Source organism: Thermobia domestica, chromosome 15, assembly GCF_964235325.1.
Source record: "Thermobia domestica chromosome 15, izTheDome1.hap1.1, whole genome shotgun sequence".
Classification (NCBI taxonomy): Eukaryota; Metazoa; Arthropoda; class Insecta; order Zygentoma; family Lepismatidae; genus Thermobia; species Thermobia domestica.
This window is the reverse complement of record NC_137468.1, coordinates 4110167-4130410: the sequence shown is the minus strand read 5'-3', so window position 1 is coordinate 4130410 and position 20244 is coordinate 4110167. Positions and strand designations below refer to the sequence as shown.

Below are 20244 nucleotides of genomic sequence, written 5' to 3'. Positions count from 1 at the left end.
TCCTTGTGTTAAGAGTCATGGTGCAATAAAATGGTTTCATGGTGATATGATCACGTTTTATAGTGATTCTTTATAAGAAAAACTCATTATATACACGTGTTTGTAAGTTTCGTATATTTTTAATACTTCTGTAAGAAACTGTACTATAGCATTTTTTTTTAGTTCCATTAAGAATACTTTTCACAAAATGCATGTGATTTGTTCCGATTGTTATTGTTCCTCCATATCATTTTTCAATGAATATTGGCATAAATATAGAATGTGTGTCCGAGGTAATTTAGTTTTCTCCACTTGTACTGCACAGTGCCCCCTGTGGTGTCGCCTTGTAATATTAAGGGATCCCGGGTACATGACAAAATATTTTCTGTACATGATAGAAAATATTCAGAGAATATAAGGTAGACAAATCAAAAAAATTTTCAAATTATTTTTCTTGGTGTTTTGTAGCAGTAGCAAATGTTAAGAAAATATTAAACTAGTTTCAGACGTATTTGTGCTAACAAAGAAAATATTTACGATTTATTTTTCAAATAGCAATTGATATGTTTTTGATTTGTTATTGTATGTAGTTTCAGAACTTACTTGAAGTATTTTCTAACATTTTCTGGTTTTCGCAGAGAAATATTTTAAATTCTTTTTGAATATTTTTCCGTCATTACCACCAAAACACCTGCAGTTTGAAATACATTTCTTTCTTCAACCTATAAGTTAGAATACTAGAATTTACTTCAAATTTATGTGATGATAGAAGTATTCGTGTGTTCTAAACGGGTTCCAACATACACAGACTTCTACCATCCCATCAATTTGTAAAAATGAAATTCAGATATTTTAACTTACAAGAGTTGGAAAACTGTTCAGTATGCATTTCCTTCAGTATTGAAGAAAGAAATGTATTTCAAACTTTAGGTGTTATCGTGGTAATGACGAAAAAATATTCAGAAAGAATTTAAAATATTCTGTGTGAAAACCAGAATTCATTAGAAAGTATTTTAAGTACGTTTTGAAACTACATACAATAACCAATCAAAAACATATCAATTGCTATTTGAAAACTGAATCGTAAATATTTTCTTTCTTAGCACAAATTCATATCTAAAACGTTTAATATTTTCAAAACATTTTCTACTGTTACAAGACACCAAGGAAAATAATTTGAAAATGTTTTTGATATGTCTACCTTATATTCTCTGAATATTTTCTGTCTTGTACAGAAAATATTCTCTAAATATTTTGTCATGTACAAAAAATGTTCTCTAAATATTTTGTCATGTACAGAAAATATTCTCTAAATATTTTCTGTCATGCACAGAAAATGTTCAGTAAATATTTTCTGTGATGTACGGAAAATATTCACTAAATATTTTCTGTGATGTACGGAAAATATTCACTAAATATTTTTTGTCATGTATAGAAAATAATTTTTGGTATGAGTGGAAAATATTTTAAAATTATTATTTTACAGAACATTAATTTTTGTCAAAAATGGATTAGAAATCTTCAGAAAACATTTCAACTAAGTACCCAATACATTGTAAAAATATTTAGAAAAAATTTCTTTATTTTAGACAAATGATTTTCAGTGTTATTGGCAAATGATTTTAAAATATTCCATGTGAAACATTTTAAAAACCATTCCGTTAACATTGTATAAAACGTTTCAAATACATTTTCAGTAATGTGTGGAAATGATACAGAAAACATTTTCTGGAAAACTTTTCTAACGGCGTATAAAATATTTCTACAACGTTTTTGAGTATATTGCGAAAATATTTTCAGTATTATTTGGAAAATGTTTTCAACAACATATGGAATATATTTCCTTAAGGGAAGTAGGATACATTTTCTGAAGGAAAATGATGGTACGTTTTAGAAACCTTTTGAAAATATTTCACTGCTGTGTGGGTTCCCAGAACTTCATATTAATGGACGGAAACTTATCTTCACACCTCTTGGAAAGTCAATAATACGTATAGACATATAGTTATCTTTATAGACCTCCCAATATTTGGAGAATATAAATAGTTAAATCTCACATGCTGATAATTGTGGTATTATATGAGCGATTAATACAAACATAATGGTAAACGCAACTTCTGCTTTTTAATACTTTTTGCAGCTACGCCGGAACGCTAAATTTTTGTTCTTTACCAATTGTAAATGGCGTTTAACATTCAATATAGGAGTAATTATAGGGTATTTATTTGGATATATTTTAAAAACAAAAGAAAAAGTAAAAACAATACGTGAGGACGAAAACTATTACCGGAACTAAACATGATCAAATTACTACGAAAGAATAAAACGAAGAACTGAGCTCCTAACAACGGGACTTACAATTGTGGATAAAGTATATTAAGAACCAATGTGTTCTAAAGTCCCTAACGGACTTACACCCATGTTCACGCGCAAACAAGACGTACGTAGATATTTTTTTAACGCTACACCCAAACTCATTCGACAATAACATGTGTAGTGTACTGCTAGCGAGTGTAAGATCAATACCTTCTCATTCCTATGGACATTATGGAGGATAAAATCCACGTATGGACATTATGGTGGAAACAGAAGAGAAAATGGGGCAGGTGCCTGATCTTCAAAGAATGTTTGCTAGATTGATCCCGTTTAAGCATTTGTGCGTGGCGTCACAAGTATAAGAGCATACTGCTTTTATTATTCGTTGAAGTGACAACTATACAGTGAAAGTGAAAACTTACTATATTATTATTATTATTATTATTATTATTATTATTATTATTATTATTATTATTATTATTATAAGCGTACTTTTGAAGTTGCATAGCGAAATTACAGCATAATATCTTATTATTTCTATATTTTTTGGATTGTATGTTATTTCGTTTATTAGTGGACAGTAATTTATTCTCCAGGCCTCGAATAGGACGTGTAATATTTGGCTTATAGTTTAAGTGGCAGGATAATGTAGGGTTAACGTACTGGATTTACGAGTAGTACAGCTACGCAACATAGGTTCAAACCCTGTTTAAGCCAGTCTTTTTAACAAAGTGATCCTGAAAAACCGACGAGTGATTTCTCATACTAAACGAGCAACCGTCAAGAATGTGGAAGCAAACACCTGTATCATGATAGATACGATTTACGAATGTTGATTGGGAAAGAGCAAATAATATATATGGGAATTACTAGGACAATTGAAACATTCATTGATCTGAAGTATCCACTTTTCATATTATTGTTCTTAGAAAGAAACACTATACCAAGAAATTTTGGGTAGAATAATCGGTGGAATATCGGTCTAGTGCTAGACTTCCCAACGGTAAATCTCGGTTCGATTCCCCATCGGGTAGTATATTTTTCCACATAAAATAATAGCTGCAAACAGATTTATCTCCGGTTGGAGAACTTATAAGGCATCATTGGCGATAATCCGAGTAAATAATGTCTGCCTTATTCATCATACAGTGTAATGATAAGTAGTTTTCATATTTATATTCATCTTTCGCTCTCTTTTTTTAACGTTTCTTTATAATGTCTTTGTATCTTTCTATTCTCTCTCTCTCTCTCTCTCTCTCTCTCTCTCTCTCTCTCACACACACACACACACACACTTACACATATACACTTTGTGTGCTTTTTTCACAGTTAAAACTGAGGCTGTTTTGATGGTCTGATGATTAGCCCGATCGATCCGGTTTGCAAGATCTAACTAACTGCAAATTTGGCGTCTTGTTTTTCATGCTGAGGATAACACCTACAGTCCTGGTCACCTCTGACAGAAATCTGTTTAAGCGCAAGGAAATAAAAAATATATCTTTTTATCCTGCGGGTTACCGGTCTCAATCAAATTACCGTGTCACTACGGGTTGGAATCCTCGACAGAGTTTTGGTCGATAAGCTAATCCACACCATCCGACTGATGTGAAGATCCGTTTCAGCTCTAGCGTTTTCATTCTATCTGTACGATTACAATGTTATATTTGCAATACGTGAACTCGAGAGTGGATATTCAGAGATTACTAGAAAATGGACCCCTTTTTGATTATTTCAATAGAAGATTTTATTTATATTACTTTAACACAAAATTCGGTTCCATACTAAAATTCAATGTTTTCTTCACGTTTGAAACATTAAATGTGCAAAGTCTGCTGCGTCTATATGAAACATTAATTTTTCCTTTTGAACATTTGTAACTGTTCATTATCATACAGTTTCTACTTTTAACAGATTCTTTCTGATAGAAATTTTGCAATAAAATACCACTCATTCATTTTTCTTTCTTTTTTCTTTCTTTTCTTTTCTCTTTTTTTGTGTTCAGTTTGCATTTGTAGTCTAGAGTGATGTTTCTTTTCTTTTCTCTTTTTTTGTGTTCAGTTTGCATTTGTAGTCTAGAGTGATGTTTCTTTTCTTTTCTCTTTTTTTGTGTTCAGTTTGCATTTGTAGTCTAGAGTGATGTTTCTTTTCTTTTCTCTTTTTTTTGTTCAGTTTGCATTAGTAGTCTGGAGTGAAACATGTGACCTACGCTATCTACTAGTTTTATCATAATACATTTCGGATCACTACGTTCAATGAACACTACCGAATTTGCAACAGAACCACAAGGAAACAAAGTATGTGTGTTAAATTTTTGACAGTATCCTAGGTGTGTTTCGGAACTCTACAGTTTCACTTGAAATTGAGTATTTAATTTAACCACCAAGTTTGCTATTCATTTTCAAAATAACTTAAGGAATTTCTTGTGCTTCATCTATATATTCGAATAGTCCTGAAAACCTAATTTTAAAAAAGTTACTCCTATATTACTGTTGGATTTTCTGGAAACGGAACTTTATAATGCTAGGTTCTTTTCTTCCTACGTTTAAATTCAGTATTTTTATCAGTGCTCTCTTTTCTTCTTGTCTCTCTTTTTCTTTCTCACTTCTGTACAGTAAAAGCTCTTTACTCGCGGGGAATATGTTCCATAAATATGCCGCGAATACAGAAACCGTGAATACGGAATGGTAATTTATATGGGATACGTTCCTAGGTGACAAAATAAAAACAAATGCATACATGAAGAAATCAATTTACTGTAATTGAAGTTTTTGACCATATTAATTAATTATTCTCTTCAAGCTTGGGCAATGGTTTGAAGAATTTTGTAATTTTTTCTTGCATGGCAGTTTTCAAAACCTCCTTCAATTCAGACTGATATTCACTAGTGGCATTAGCAATTTGCCTCTTAGAAATAAGACTTCGTTCCATAGACGGATCAATTTTCATAAAGAAATCACAAAGCTCATTTGCCATTCTTAAACCCTCACTAAGATTTTTTAAATTAAATGTCACGTTTCTAGTGCTTGTTGAATCCTCTTCTTCAATGGGCTGTGAATTTAACATTTCCTACAAGTCGGTTGCAGTCAACATTTTCCGCAGTCAGAGCAGGCCACAGTTTTTTTTTTTTTTTTTCAGTATGACTTCAATGTGTGTGGCTTCAGTTCTTCCAATGATTCTTTTATGTTTACGATGGATTTTGCTATGACAAATTGCTTCCAGCATTCCATAACATTCATATTAGGATTACATTCCATGTTATCCAATACGATTTTGAAGGTTCGTCTAATGTAATGGAGCTTAAAGGCTTGGATTATTCCTTGGTCCATAGGTTGAAGCAAAGCCGTCGTGTTGGGAGGTAAAAATGTCACTTTTATATTTGGATGCATAGTTTCAAGTTCACGAGGATGAGCTGGTGCATTGTCCAAAACTAGAATGCTTTAAAGTCTAAATTCTGTTTTTTTTAAATAGGTTTCAACTTCATAAACAAAACAATTCCGGAACCAGTAACAAAAAATAGCGCTTGTAACCCACGCTTTCTTATTAGCACGCCAAAATACTGGCAGGTCGCCCTTGTTTTGATTTTTTAAAGCCCAAGGATTTAACGATCTGTAAAGCATCAGTCGTTTAATGACACAATCTCCAGATGCATTAGAACATAGCAGCAGTGTAACTATCCTTTGCTGCCTTAAATCCAGGAGCAGACTTTTCGCTTTTAGAAATGAATGTTTTGTATGGCATTCTCTTCCAAAACAGTGTAGTTTCGTCTGCATTAAATACTTGCTCAGGTTTGTATCCTCCATCAGCTACTAAGTTTGCAAATTCTTCTGCATATCGTTCTGCTGCAGCAGTGTCTGCAGATGCAGCTTCTCCAACGATTTTAATGTTATGCAATGATTGTCTCACCTTAAATTTATTGAACCAACCTTCCGATGCTTGAAATCCTCCATCTGTACATTCACCACTACAACTACCATCAGGTTCTTTAAAATGAGCGTACAGACGCTTTGCCTTCTCCCGGACCATTGGACCACTCAGGAGCACACTTTTTTGGTTGCGGTCTTCTACCCATAATGACAACGCCACTTCCATTTTTTCTATTGCTGGATCACGAACAATTTTCGCTGACAGTGAAGTTGAAGCTACAGACGACCTTATTTTATCTTCGGAATTTTTATCGATCGTACAGTTGATTCGTTGACATTGAATGAGGGTGATATGGATGCAAACGACTCTCCAAGGCGTAAACGATCAAGCATTTCTATTTTCACTTTAAGTTCAAACACAGATGTTTTTCGTGTCGAAACTCGGTTCTCATTTTCTTTATTGGCATTGCTGTATAAATTAGGAAGACAGCGGTAGAGACGTGTTACTCGATCACAACTTTTGTAACGAATCGAAAGACGAAACAATAAAACACGCAAAGCGGCTCTTAACAAAGGACGGAACGTCTAATAATGTGACGGCATTTAAAAATATACTTTATTCATTGAGCAATAAGGTTGCTTTCATTGTTTGTTTACATTCTCAAAAACACCGATCGCGGCGAAGGCGGCTTATGTCAAAGTCCGAACCAATACAGCGGCGATATCATTTAACAACATACTTTAGGCAAAGTTGTAATAAGGTATATTTTACATTTTATTAGTCCATTTGATGGCGTTTACAAAGGATACCTATTGGAATCCTTTTTATTATTATGTATGTATGTACCGATTAGATCCGCGAATATAGGAATTGGGTCGCATTTTTTTAATCGGCGAATAGTGAAAACGCGAATGAAGGAAGCGCGAATAAGGAGCTTTTACTGTACCTCTGTCTAACAGACACACATTGTCTACAATTTTTCATTGTGTGTGAGGGGGGGTGTTTAAATTCCTCCCTACGTCAAATTATGAATTTCTTTGTATCTTTGTACCTTTGAGTTTTACGTCCCACGATTATGCCGGTTAGGCTAAAGGAGACGGTGATTATGAGAAATGAATGAAATGGTGGAATGAAGAAAGTGGGAGGAAACGGGAGAACCCCGAGAAAACCCACGCACACGGTGTTTGTCCACCACAAAGTTCACTTGGCACTTGGCAGGTTTGAACCCGGAACCCCAGGCACCAGAGGTGAACGCTCTACCACTGAGCCACTGCGGCCCCCATTATGAATGTCGTTTCCTCTCGCTTTTATTCTTTCATTTTATCGATACTAATATTTTATATATATTTTATATGTATATTTTGAAATTACAATTGCGCTTATGTTGATTGCTGATATCAGTATGGGAGAGATGAAAAAAGTTGAGAGAGGGGACCAGTTTACCAGACATGATTGTAGGATAAGAATATGTCTATTGGGTGATCTAACTGCACGGCGTTAGCTGTCGCAATTTTTTGATGCAGTTTGTACCATCTCCGTTGATAGGCAAGTGTTTTACAAAAGAAACTATCTTTTTTCTGTTTTCTTTGAAATGATCTATAGTTTAATGTTTTGATTTTGCTGATTTCTGCTTCAGTGTAACTTATTTCTTGAAGTTCAAATTTTCTTCTATATATAATTTTAGCAGGTAAACTTAAATAATGTTAAATTAGCAGGATATAAAACGAAAATTTATTTTCATAATGAAAGATACATTAAAGTAACTTGAAGAAGAAATGAATAAAATGACGTCATTAAAATTCCAGTCAATTTGAAAGAAAATTAAATAATAATACCTCACAGGCCCGCAACCAGCTACAGAGATTTGGAAGGGGGCAAAGTCATTAAAGATTCTCTTACAAATAACTAAATTGTGTTTTTCGTATTAATAATAGCATTTTGTATTAAGGACTGGAGGGGCCACGAAAAGTTTAGGGGGGCCAGGCCTCCCCCTAGCCCACCTCTGGTTGCGGACCTGATACCTCATCTAAATCAATGGGGATCAGATAAACAGGTATAGCACATATAATAAATAGCGTTATTGTTACTTATCTTAATAATATACAGTACCGCTAAAAAGTTTTCGTACATTTCGGATATTTGTATGCATCTACTGTGATTCTATGATTTTGGCACGAGAACTTTATCACGCTGCATGAGATGTACTCCTGCCTCTAGCATCAAATTTGACAACAGTTGAATCTTGGTACTGCAGATAATATGTCAATTTATAATTCATAAAAGTAACCCCCCAAAAAAACACAATTTGATATAGATATTAGTTTTGTTTGGAAAGTATAGGTATAGAGAGTCAATGTAGTGACAGAAATTTGGAAGAGAAAGAATAGCTTTTGAAATTTTGCAGTTCATTATAGATTGTTGATATGATAACGTTTAAAATGCCAAACATACCATAGTAACGACGAGTATTACATATACGCTTCCACTGAGTGACAATTCAGCAGAGAAGGATGTATATTGACTGTCGTTAACCTTTTTTAAAGAATAGCGATTTAAACTTCTTTTAATGCCAGCATATCTATAAGGTATAAACTAGTGGTGGGCACAAAAACCGGTTTTTCGGTTTTCGGTTTTTAGAAAAACCGAAACCAGTTTTTGAAAATTTTCAAAAAATCGGTTTCGGTTTTCTTCAAAACCGGTTCGGTTTTCTTCGAAATCGGTTATCGGTTTTCTCCAAAACCGGTTCGGTTTTTCACCTGATCCGGTTTCGGTTTTCTTCAAAACCGATTTCGATTTTTTTTAAATTTGTTCTATTTCTGACCAGAATGGTGTTTGGTTGTTCTCCGGAAACCGAATCCATTTCCACAGAAATAGTCTTATGTTTTTTCGAAAAGTTTTCACCGAAACCAGTTTCGGTGAAACCGAACCGGTTTTGGGGAAAACCGAAATGTCGGTTTTTCGGTTTTCGGTTTTCATAGAAACCGGTTCTGCCCATCCCTAGTATAAACAGGGCAAAAGTGAGAGGGAACGTGGGCGGACGCCGTTCCCTCACCTTTAAAATATAAGTATGGCGTACCCGTTAGTAAAAAATTACAATGGGCTAAGATAGGCAGGGGGTGGCGTGACGTCATGCCGCTACCTACCGTCCCCCTACCGTTTTAGATCCACTTTTACCCCTGGGTATAGATAACTGTAAACTTTGGAAAGTTACTTTGTCTTTCAATTTTTTGTCGCTGCATTCCAAACTTTCCAAAATGACTAAACTTTCCAAACAAAACTAATATCTTGCCTCACTTTTCACACTTTTGCTTATACTATGCAATGTATATATCAAATTGTCTTTTTCGGTTTAAATTTTATGAATTATAAATTGGCATATCATCTGTAGTACCTCTCTGACCTCAATTCAACTGTCGTCAATTCTTTGCTTTAGGCAGGAGTACATCTGATGCAAGGTGGTCAAGTTCTCGTGCCAAAATAATAGGATCAATGTAAATGCTTACAAAAAATCCGAGGTGTTCGAAAACTTGTGAGTGGTAGTGTATGTACAAAATCAATTAACTTACCATCAATACTTGAATTCTTTTTCGTTTGCAAATTGCGCATATAAGGATAATAAGAACAATAAGTGTGAGAGAAGAAAAAGTGATTCCACAATATACCAAGCGCCATGTATATAAAACTTTACCATCCGTCAGCATATATTGTATTGTTTTGTCATATACTGTTATGATATATATGCCCATAACAAGATAAATCGAAGAACACACCTGTAGGGAGAAAAGAAAAAGGAGAAATATGATTAGGAGTAGTTATTTTTGGATCAAAAGACTCAATATATTTCAATCAAAAATGTTCTTGTAGGCCTTATATCTGGAGAACTACGAGGTCATTTAACTGAAATTGGCAACACTGATACGATTGGAGTTTTGTGTGAGCAGGAGACAAATGACGAACGTAGTGTGCTCCGTGGATGTGTACGAGTCAGTTCAACGTTGCTGCCGTCCAATATTACGGTGTGTATGGCGAGTAGACATTGTTAAAGTGATTATTGTGTGAAATACTGCCCTAAAACAGTATTCACGCGTGCAAAACAGCGTGTGTTTATGAAATTGCAGGTGGCACGATGGCAAAATGCTAGGACGATTCACACAGGATTAGTAGAGACCTGTGGGGAAGCTGCTCTACCATATCGGACAGTGCGGGATGGGTTGCAGCATTTCAGGCGGGACGACAGTCAACAGACAAAATGCACGGTGTAGGGCATATGCGAACCGCTACGGACGAAATTCATCTTGCAAGACTACGGACACTACTTGACGGTGATCGGCACTGGACTTGTAGTGAATTGGCGCAGGAGCTGAACATTTCTTTCGGATCAGTGTTCCACATGCTAACACAATATCTTGGCATGGAGAAAATTGCAGCCAGATCGGTACCCCATGCTCTGACCAAGGTTCAAAAGTGGCATAGGTGGGAATGTGCGCGCGTACACCTTCTACGTTATAATCAGGGAGGTGATGACTTCTTGCATCGCATTATTGCAAGTGACGAAACGTGGGGAAGATCCTCGGAGCCTGAATTGAAACGTCAGTTGAGTGAATGGCGCCACTCAGAATCTCCACGATCGAGAAGGTTTAGGAAAGAGCCAGCAAGTGTGAAGGTGATGATAATAATATCATACGACCACTGAGGCATTATCCTGTCACATCAAGTTCCACCGAGAGTTACCGTCAATGCTGCATACTATGCTTCATACCCCCAGTCACCATTTGCGACCAACATTGCAGCGCAAACGTCCACACCATCTGGAGTCTGGACCAATTCTCCTACACGACAATGAGATGCATACAGCCAGTCCAGTACAGACGCTGTTACGACGATGGGGTTGGGAAGTACTGGAGCACCCGCCATACTCCCCGGATATGAGCACCTGCGATTTCGATCTTTTCCCAAAAATGAAAGAACCTCTCAGGGGCAAACATTTCAGAGACATTCCTAACATTGTTCGTGTCTTAGGGTGTACTGTCAACACCCTCTCACAAAATGGTTTGACATGTATTCAAAGGTTACCAGACATCTGGCGAAGGGTTCAACAGGCTGGCGGAGATGACATCGAAGGACTGTAAGCTTCTTGAAGTGAGTGATGCAATATATTCTATTTCACAACTATGTTGCCAGTTCGAGTTAAATGATCCTCGTATATATAGTGTAGTCAAACCCAAACTATCATTTAAGTCACTATGATGTATTTATTCGGTAGAAAATACGAAAACTCGATTTTAAAAATTTTTGTGGCCCCTGATACAAAATAAAATATATTTCATTTAATCAAAAATTTTCTTGTATGCCTTGTATCTGAAGAACTACATACAGTGTAGAAAAACCCAAACTATCACTTAGCTCAGTATGATGCCCTTATTTCGTAGAAAATACGAAATTCTATTTAGGGGACGTTAAAAATTTTATGGCTCCTGATTCAAAAACTAATTACACTGGTCGGCATGAAAATCCTCCCCTACGATGGTGAAAGGGTGTACCGGATAGATTTCGAGACGCTGATTACGAATATCTCATCGAGAAAGTTCCAGGACGTAAGTTTTTTTGTGGGGTACAGTCTCCATAATTGACAGAAAAATCGTATTTTTCGTATTTAATATGTGTTTTCCATGTTTTGAGTGCATAATTCTGAATTTTTATCTTAATACAAGAACTGTTACTAGGCTATATCCCAGGAACATTCTTTTCTCTAGCTCACGACCCCCCGGAAACATACCCCCTCCCCTTGGGTTCCAGAGATTTATTGTCGTTCCACACTGCATACACTAAAACCTAGGAGTTATTGGCGGAGAAAGGTTTCGTAATCAACTTGCGATCATTCGTCGGCTCCCTTTATCTAGACGACAGACAGATTGTTGAAAAAAGGCGCCAAGACATACACCACGTTGTCGCGTGAAACAAATATTTCAGTTTTGAGTTGATCTTCTTGTTTGATCTGTGTCTGTGTATACCGTAGGTGAAAAATATTTCTACGTAAAATATTGATGTTTGTGTTAAACGAACATGCCGAGAACTTGCAACAATTCGACACATTCATTCTGCTACATATGTAGGGAAGTGATTTTCAAGGGACAAAGTAGGCCATTGTCACCGTTCCTGAAGACAGCCTACCATCTGTAATTCGAGTATAAAATCGGCGACCAGGATCGCGTCTTGGCTCCGAAACAAAGTTGTAACTCGTGTGCGCGTACTCTCACCGGATCGTTGAAAGGTACACATAAATCGATGCCGTCCGCCGTACCTATGGTTTGGCGCGAGCCCCGTGATCATGTTTCAGACTGTTTCTGCCTGACTAATATAAAAGGTTTCTCAAAAACATGAAGCATAAAATACAGTATCCTAACTTGGATTCCGCGAGGAGACCTGTGAAACATGATGTTTGTCTGCCTGTATCCATACCACCAGACTCATACACCCTGTGCAGTGTTCTTATCCGATGAAGAACCTGCTGCTTGTGATGATGTTGCACAATCTTCGAGTACACAGTCAGATCCCAATTACGTTCCAAGGCCTGACACTTATGAACCACATGTGATAAGTCAGGAAGAGCTGAATGATCTGATAAGAGACTTAAACCTTCCCAAATCTAAGGCCCTGTTGCTTGTATCACGAATTCAACAATGGAATCTACTAAACCAAGATGTGAATATATCGATGTATAGGAAACGAGAGGTGAGCCTACTTCCTAATTTTACAAAGGATGGTGATTTGGTGTATTGCAGTGACACTCCATCGCTTATGGGACAACTGAAGTTGAACTACAACACTGAAGATTGGAGGCTATTCGCAGATTCCTCTAGGATAAGTCTCAAGGCAGTGTTACTACACAATGGCAATGAAAAGACAGCCATCCCTATTGCTCATGCTGTACATATGAAAGAAACATACGAGAACACGCGAAACCTATTGCAGAAAATAAAGTACGAACAGTTCCAAGGGTCTGTATGCACTGACCTTAAGGTTATTGCCATCCTCACCGGTTTACAAGGAGGTTACACAAAGCACTGCTGCTTCTTGTGTCATTGGTTAGTCGAGCCAAAGATCAGTACACTATCACAAAATGGCCGCCAAGGAAGCAACTGATCCCAGGGGAAATGGACTTGGCTAATGAACGTCTTGTGGATCCGGAGAAAATATTCTTACGACCCCTTCATATCAAATTAGGGCTCACGAAGGTCTTCGTCAAGGCCCTGAACCGGGATGGTGAAGCATTTAATCATCTCAGGAAACTACTGCCAAGACTCACCGAGGCCAAGGTGAAAGAGTGTGGTTTTACGGGACCTCAAATCAGAGACGTTTTTCAGGATATTACATTTTCTTCTAAGCTTAATGAAGTGGAAAGTATGCTTGGGAGGCCTTTCGAGAAGTGTGCAGTAACTTTCTAGGAAATCACAAGTCACCTGATTACAAAGACATTGTGGACAGGTTAATTACTTCATTTCGTAACATGGGATGTAATATGTCCCTAAAGTTACACTTCCCGCATTGCCACCTCGACTTCTTCCCTGAAATGTACAGATTGGTATTGGTCTCTGACGAACACGGGGAAAGATTACACCAGCAAATAGCTACCATGGAGAGGCGCTACAGTGCTAAATGGAGTGTGAATATGTTAGCAGACTTCTGTTGGAATGTGACACGCGATACACCCTTTAGTAATTACGAAAGGAGTAGGAAAACCAAGTGACATATAAGTGTTAAACTTTAACTTTTTATGCAATTTTATCTGCATAATTTATATTGATATTTAAATTATAACGTTGAAATTATTATGGGTGGAGTTTAGCATCTTTGGGCGGATATTGAAACACCCCCTCCTCCCTGAAAACTGGTACGCCCTGGAGAAAAACGGGTTAAGGATTCGAACTCAGGAGCTCGAAACCTATAGGAATCACCTATTTTCGTTCGTGGGAGCGAAAAAAGTTTCATTTTCCCGACCAGTATTATTGGCCAAGGTCGCAATCTTTTGATGCAGTTTTTAGGTGATCATTCCTAAAATTACTGGATAAGATCTCAATCTTTAGTTCCATTTTTTGAACCATTCCTAAAATTCTAGTTAGCATACTACTTAAAATCAACTAAATATTCCACATTCTCTCTCCACTCCAGGCTAAAAGTGCGACGACAAAGCAGTTTGGGTCCCTAAGTAGATCAATTGAAACTAAATAATATGTAGTAATCATGTTTTTCTTAACCTTTTTAAATTATGGAATTTTTAAGGTAAAATATATACTTTCAATCAAGCAGCTACAGCGTCATCGCTCTTAATCCTAGGATCATGGTTCTACCTCAATCCCTTCAGAACAGAACAGTCTTTTAAACAGTACCATTCACATTTTCCATTCATGTCTCTGACGGGGGAAATTTTGAGGAAAATCGGAATTTTTTCTGCATTTTTTTTTCAACTTTTGATCCCTTCTGTATCCCCTGTGTTAACGCACAGATCTCAATATCAATTGAAAAATACTAAAGGTGTACTAAATGTCTGTAGAAAATTTCAAGGTTCCATCTTGAATAGTAAGAGCGGGAAAATATTTACAAATGAGTTAAGAACATACCCACAATGCCTTAGACGACCGTGATGTGATATAAAAATTTCCTGAGATATCCCTATTTATCGTAGGATCATGATTCGTACACCATGGACTGAAATAGTGATGTCGTCATTTCCTCTCTGTTACCATGGTGATTGCCATGTTTTTTTCTGAACAAATGCATGAAGCGAAAGGAATACTGTTAAGTCTGGTGTTAATAAGAACAGATTATTAATAAGACAATTGTAAAATATTTTGAATACAAAATATAATTAGTGGGAAAAGGTCAGATTAAGAATATACTGCAACTATTTAGAAAATTTACAAGTGAAATCTAGTAACTCACGAAGTAAGATCTAAGGAACCTTTTTCTACAGGGAACGCATCTCTACGTAAACTGATAAAGATAGAAATAGCATAAGAAATGGCAGCGCCGTTACCAACCACGTAATGCATAATGAACAAAATCAATTATACGCAATGAAAAATTCCAAGGTACAGATGACGGACTGTCGGCACAATGAAAATAGAACAAATATATGATTTGTCAACAAGGAAAAATCAATGTCTACTTTGAGAATAATGTTAGTTATATTGGCGCATTCAGACTGCTTACACCCACCCATAAAATGTCAGTTCATAGTTACAGTGGCTACAAAATAAACAAACAAACAATCAAAACAAAAAACCCTAAGCTTGTAGCTATATGCGTGCCGAGAATTTTCAATCTGGACCAGTTTCTGATCGGTTAATATGCATCAGATCTTTCCTTATATTTCCTATATACTTTAAAAATATACACTGACAGTACAAGAAAACATCCAATTATGAGTAGTTTAGTACAATATTTAAACACTAATTCTGTTGGTCTACATATCACCAATGTAATGTGTGATATTGATGATAATAAGTAGCCAAGGATGAGATTCTCGTCAATAGCCCAGCAAGGGGTCTAATTCAACTGGAAGTCTGACGAAATTCGTTTGTGGCGCCAGGTATCCCTAGGCAGGTCCCTGGGAAGGGAAGAAGATTTATTATCTGGGCAATAGAAGGCGTTGAGGTAGTCCTGGAAAGTAGAATGACCTTTCTTGCTGTTTCAAACATGATCCTACACAATTCTTTAATCGAAATTTTAGGAATTATGATCAAATTAAAATTAAAATGTATTTCAGACCATTAGAAGTGAGCTATAAGATTTGAAACGCGCTCCCTAGCTCCCACAAGCATTTCCCCTTAATTTAATTGATGGTCGTACTAAAATAGCTCATAACTAATCGAACACAATGTGTGAAAGTACAAAATTATGATTAAATTAAAAATAATGAATATGATTACACTTTTGAAGGACCCCCCAAAGGATTAGCCTTCAATCTCACGCATTATCCGTGAATTTCATATGTTTAGCCATGATTTTTAATGGATTGTTTTTGGTTTGTTTTACTAGGTAAAGTCCTAAAATGAGCTACGCTATGAACTTATAAAAAATACAATGAAACTTATAAGAAGAGCTACGCAATGATTTTCCAAATAATTTGGTTGTTAAAATGTTGCGAACTTTGAATTTTTTTATAAAACTTGAATACGTTAACTTGTTCTGAAAATATTAACAGAACAGAACAAAATAGAAGTAAGGTGTCCAAGAAAGGGAAGGAAAGTAATGAATATTTATTTATTTTTCATTTTTTGCTGCGAAGGGAACTCTGGGAGACGTGAAAAAGTTTGTTCTGCAGAAACAGATACACCAATGCGTTCTCCAGCGTTGCTATCTCACAACAGAGAGGGTCTCTTTCCAAGTTTTCCACTGACTCCGTTGCAGAAACCAACTATGGTATCTGATTGATAAACCAAGCTAAGTATAGGCACGCCATACCATCACCTGAAACTAATGTAGACACTTGTCAATCTCTTCCCCCTCAATGCTCACAGGCTCACAGTTTCCTTGTTGTGGACAGGTAAACCTCCTTCTCTCTCCTTCCCACGCGATGATTGATCACCTATATCGCTCTCTCTCTTTTTCTTTCTCTTTCCGCTGTTTGACAACATTTCCGTCTGCCGACAGACCTTTCTGCGAGTTGAAAGATCCCCTCCCTCTCTCTTCTCCCGCTGGCTGAATTGCACTTGTAGGTGAACTGCCCGGATGGAGGGATTATTTTGCCTCACCACCTCATTGACTGACTAGCTTTGTCTCTGCACACAACTGAAAAGGCTGGCGGAAGGTTGAATTTATTGGACCCCTTTGTCTCTCATACAAATAACCTGGGAAAATGCAAGCCTAAGGTTCTTTCCACCGGCCTTTCGGACGATCAATTGGCGGCCATTGTACAGTGTTTCAGATAGTTTTACTTTTTATTGAATGGGTTTATTGGTCTTTGTGTATTCAGATGTATGATTTTCTTTTTCGACAAAAATACAAGATGCTTTTGTTTCCGTCAATAAAATTAAAGAGTATAAAACTGACAACGATTTTATTTTTTCATTGAAATGTATGGGTTATTAAATTTAAATTAGTAGCTGTATACTAAAAGAAAATTGGGACTAACACCCTGCCTTAAGGAAATTTAGTCCTTTGTAGATTTCAGTTTGGATGTTTTGTGGGCCGACATGTATTATGAACAGCACCAACGTGTCCCCTGTTAACAGACTTAGTTGCTACCATTCTAGACATACTGGGGGCTAACAAATAAATTTGTTGCGACTACAAAGTTCAGGCACAGTGTGAACTACCAAGGATCCATTGAACCACCGTGTTTCCCAAACCAGGGAAAAAGTACCCTGAAGAAGAGAGACCCACGATTTAGAGTATTACTGAGCCATTGTGTTTCCCAAACGGGGGAAAACCTCTCCTGAATAAGCAAGCGAAATATAGTTAAGCACCACTGTACCCACTATGCTAACACGAATGAGAGGGGAGATATTTGTTTTTTAAAAGATTGATTGAGGGTGGTAGTGGGGCCGCATTACCTACTGAATTTTGTTAATATTTAATTTGTTCATGAACCGCAATATTATGTTGACACACAGTATAGATTTATGAGTGAGTAAATAATGTAAGTGGGATTGAAAATGTTTTACGCCTAACCAAATTATTGTTTAAGAGTACGTGTCTGTCTCGTCTCGTCGTGTCTCATAGGCAATCCAAAACTCTATAATGTTTGAACGTTACGTGTTTGCTGCGTTTTGTGGACAACTTAACCAAGAAAGATCGAAGGACGAAACTATTATTCCTATTCCTATAATGAAACTATTCCTATAATGAAAAAATGTAGATATATTATGGCAGACATACAGAAATAAAGAAAGCGGTTTCAGTGTGTGGTGGACAGTTTCTCGAGATAGATTTATCACAAAAATTATGTTCGCTTATTTTAATGTAGGTGGGGAGAATCAAATAAAGAAAGCGGTTTCAGCTTGCGGTGGGACAGTTTCAAGATTTAGGTTGTACATCGCAAAAATGCGTTTGCTATTTCAGCATTGAAGTACAGGAATTACTGTAGATTTGTGACAGTTTTCCAGTTAGATTTTAAAGAAAAAAACGCGTTCGTTTGTTTTTTGATCATGGAAGCGGTAGGCTCTGTTTGGATTTGCGGGAAAGGGATCATAATTATAAAAATTGCGCAAAAGGGAATGAATAGCCACATGTTTTCCAAAACGCAAGAAATATTGGTTCGTATTTTGGTGAGAAAAAATTGAAGTTAAATGTTTTATGGTTGTTTGTCTTTGGACAAACACCGGCGAGAACTCCCTTTGAAACTGTAAGAAATACGGACTTGCGTATTTAAACAAAATGTTGTTAGGTTTGGTTTTAGGATATGAAAGAAACGCAAGAAGCTACCGAACACATACCTGCCTCACTGAGAGAGGGGGCTTTACCCGTGTGTTAACAGTAAATACCCCTAGACTTTCTGCATTATCGAGCGTTTTTGGTTTAGTTAGTTTCCCCAAAGCGAGCTCTCCCTTTCGCACTGACAGAGAGGTCTTTGCCCGCGTCTAACAGTAAATTCACCCCTAGACTTTCGCTATTCACTCCATCTTTTTTGGTAATAGGATTGCAAACGAAACGTTTACAGCAATACTGCGAGAGGGAGCTATCTCCGCGAGTGATGCGAGTAGGCACCTCCAACTAAATAGTTTTGCTTTGCTGAAAGACCACGTTTTATGCCCATTATTTACACCATTATTTCAACTCAATATAAGGTTTACTCATACTTGTATTCACTCCAATAGTACAACTTAATGTTAAGATCAGTCATACTGATATTGCCCCAATCGTAGAACTGAGTACTAGGATCACCAGAGCATGCATACATACATATGTGGGTGAAAGAAAACCTAGCATATGGAAGACATGTTTTATTTCTGTTAGTAATATCTAGTGGTTAAGAAAAGAGATATACTATTTATTGAAATAAACAATACTATATTCACTTTAAAATATATAGAAATATACGGAACACTGTCTCACATGCGTGTGCACCGAAGAACATTAACTAACCTCTAATTTAGAATTCTGGCGCTAGGTGTCACTGGTAGTAGGGGTGGTGCGATACATGACAAGACATAATATAACGGGCATTTGGCGTGTGCATACATCATTTTCTTTTACGTCAGCGTACGTAGAAGATTGTAGAGAACATTGCCTTGTGTGCTAAGCAGTTGTTTTTAAAATAAGTCATATAGATATATAAAAATAAAGAGAAATAAAGAGCTAAGATATTTATTGAACCCTATTATATTACAGAGAAAGAAACCTTGCTGAACCCTAGGTGATGGTAACAGCATCAAGGAAAGGCAGCCATTTTGTTAACTGGCCTTACTACGACGTAGAGATGTCATTTTAATTCTTCTTTTGAGACAAATTAAAGATCAACTAAGGCTTGAGAGGGGTGTATTTTATATATTTCATAACTTACTGATTTTTAAAAGAAAGAAATACATATTTTAATAGTTCTTGAGTTGTTTTTAACAGTTATTAATGAACAGAGAGAGACTATTTTTATACCTATTTCTTTAGAAAATAGTTTTCAACTAGATATAAAGTGAATATTTACTTATTCCTCTTTATAAACTCAGCAGATTGTTTTCTTATACATACCATTATTTAACCATAGCTTGAAAATAATTTATTGGTCTCTCTTTTACATATTATTATTATTTAACTGAAGCCTGAAAATAAGTGATTGCTTTCCCTCTTTTCTTATTAAAGTGATATATTAAGGTGAACTTGATAACTCAAATTAGCTGTTTTTGTTTTATTTGTTTCAGATGGATTTCTTCTGCCCAACCGAAGAAATTAATATGATCGACGAGATCTACCTCCAAGATTTGGTGCGCAGTTTCAACGACTACCCAAGGGTCCTCAGTACCTGTAAATATATCATGGAGATTCAACGTCTGGGATATCGTGTTTCGGATAGATTCGATGCACTTCTACACGCCCTTCGTGCCTTTGAAGGCAATAATATACTAATTCTCCAGCACTGTGTATCCAGTG

General features: G+C 36.4%; 1 protein-coding gene across 3 annotated transcripts in view; it reads right to left on the bottom strand.

The window, feature by feature from the left end:
- LOC145672040 (uncharacterized) overlaps positions 1–20244 on the bottom strand; it is a 168935-nt gene that overhangs the window by 125470 nt on the left and 23221 nt on the right. Inside the window, exon 2 of one of the 3 annotated variants that reach the window (XM_081741247.1) lies at positions 9726–9929. The exons of the other annotated variants lie outside the window; for them this stretch is intronic. Coding sequence (XP_081597373.1) covers positions 9726–9929 — 204 coding nt within the window. The remainder of the gene's footprint in view (positions 1–9725; positions 9930–20244) is intronic. 3 annotated transcript variants of the gene reach the window in all.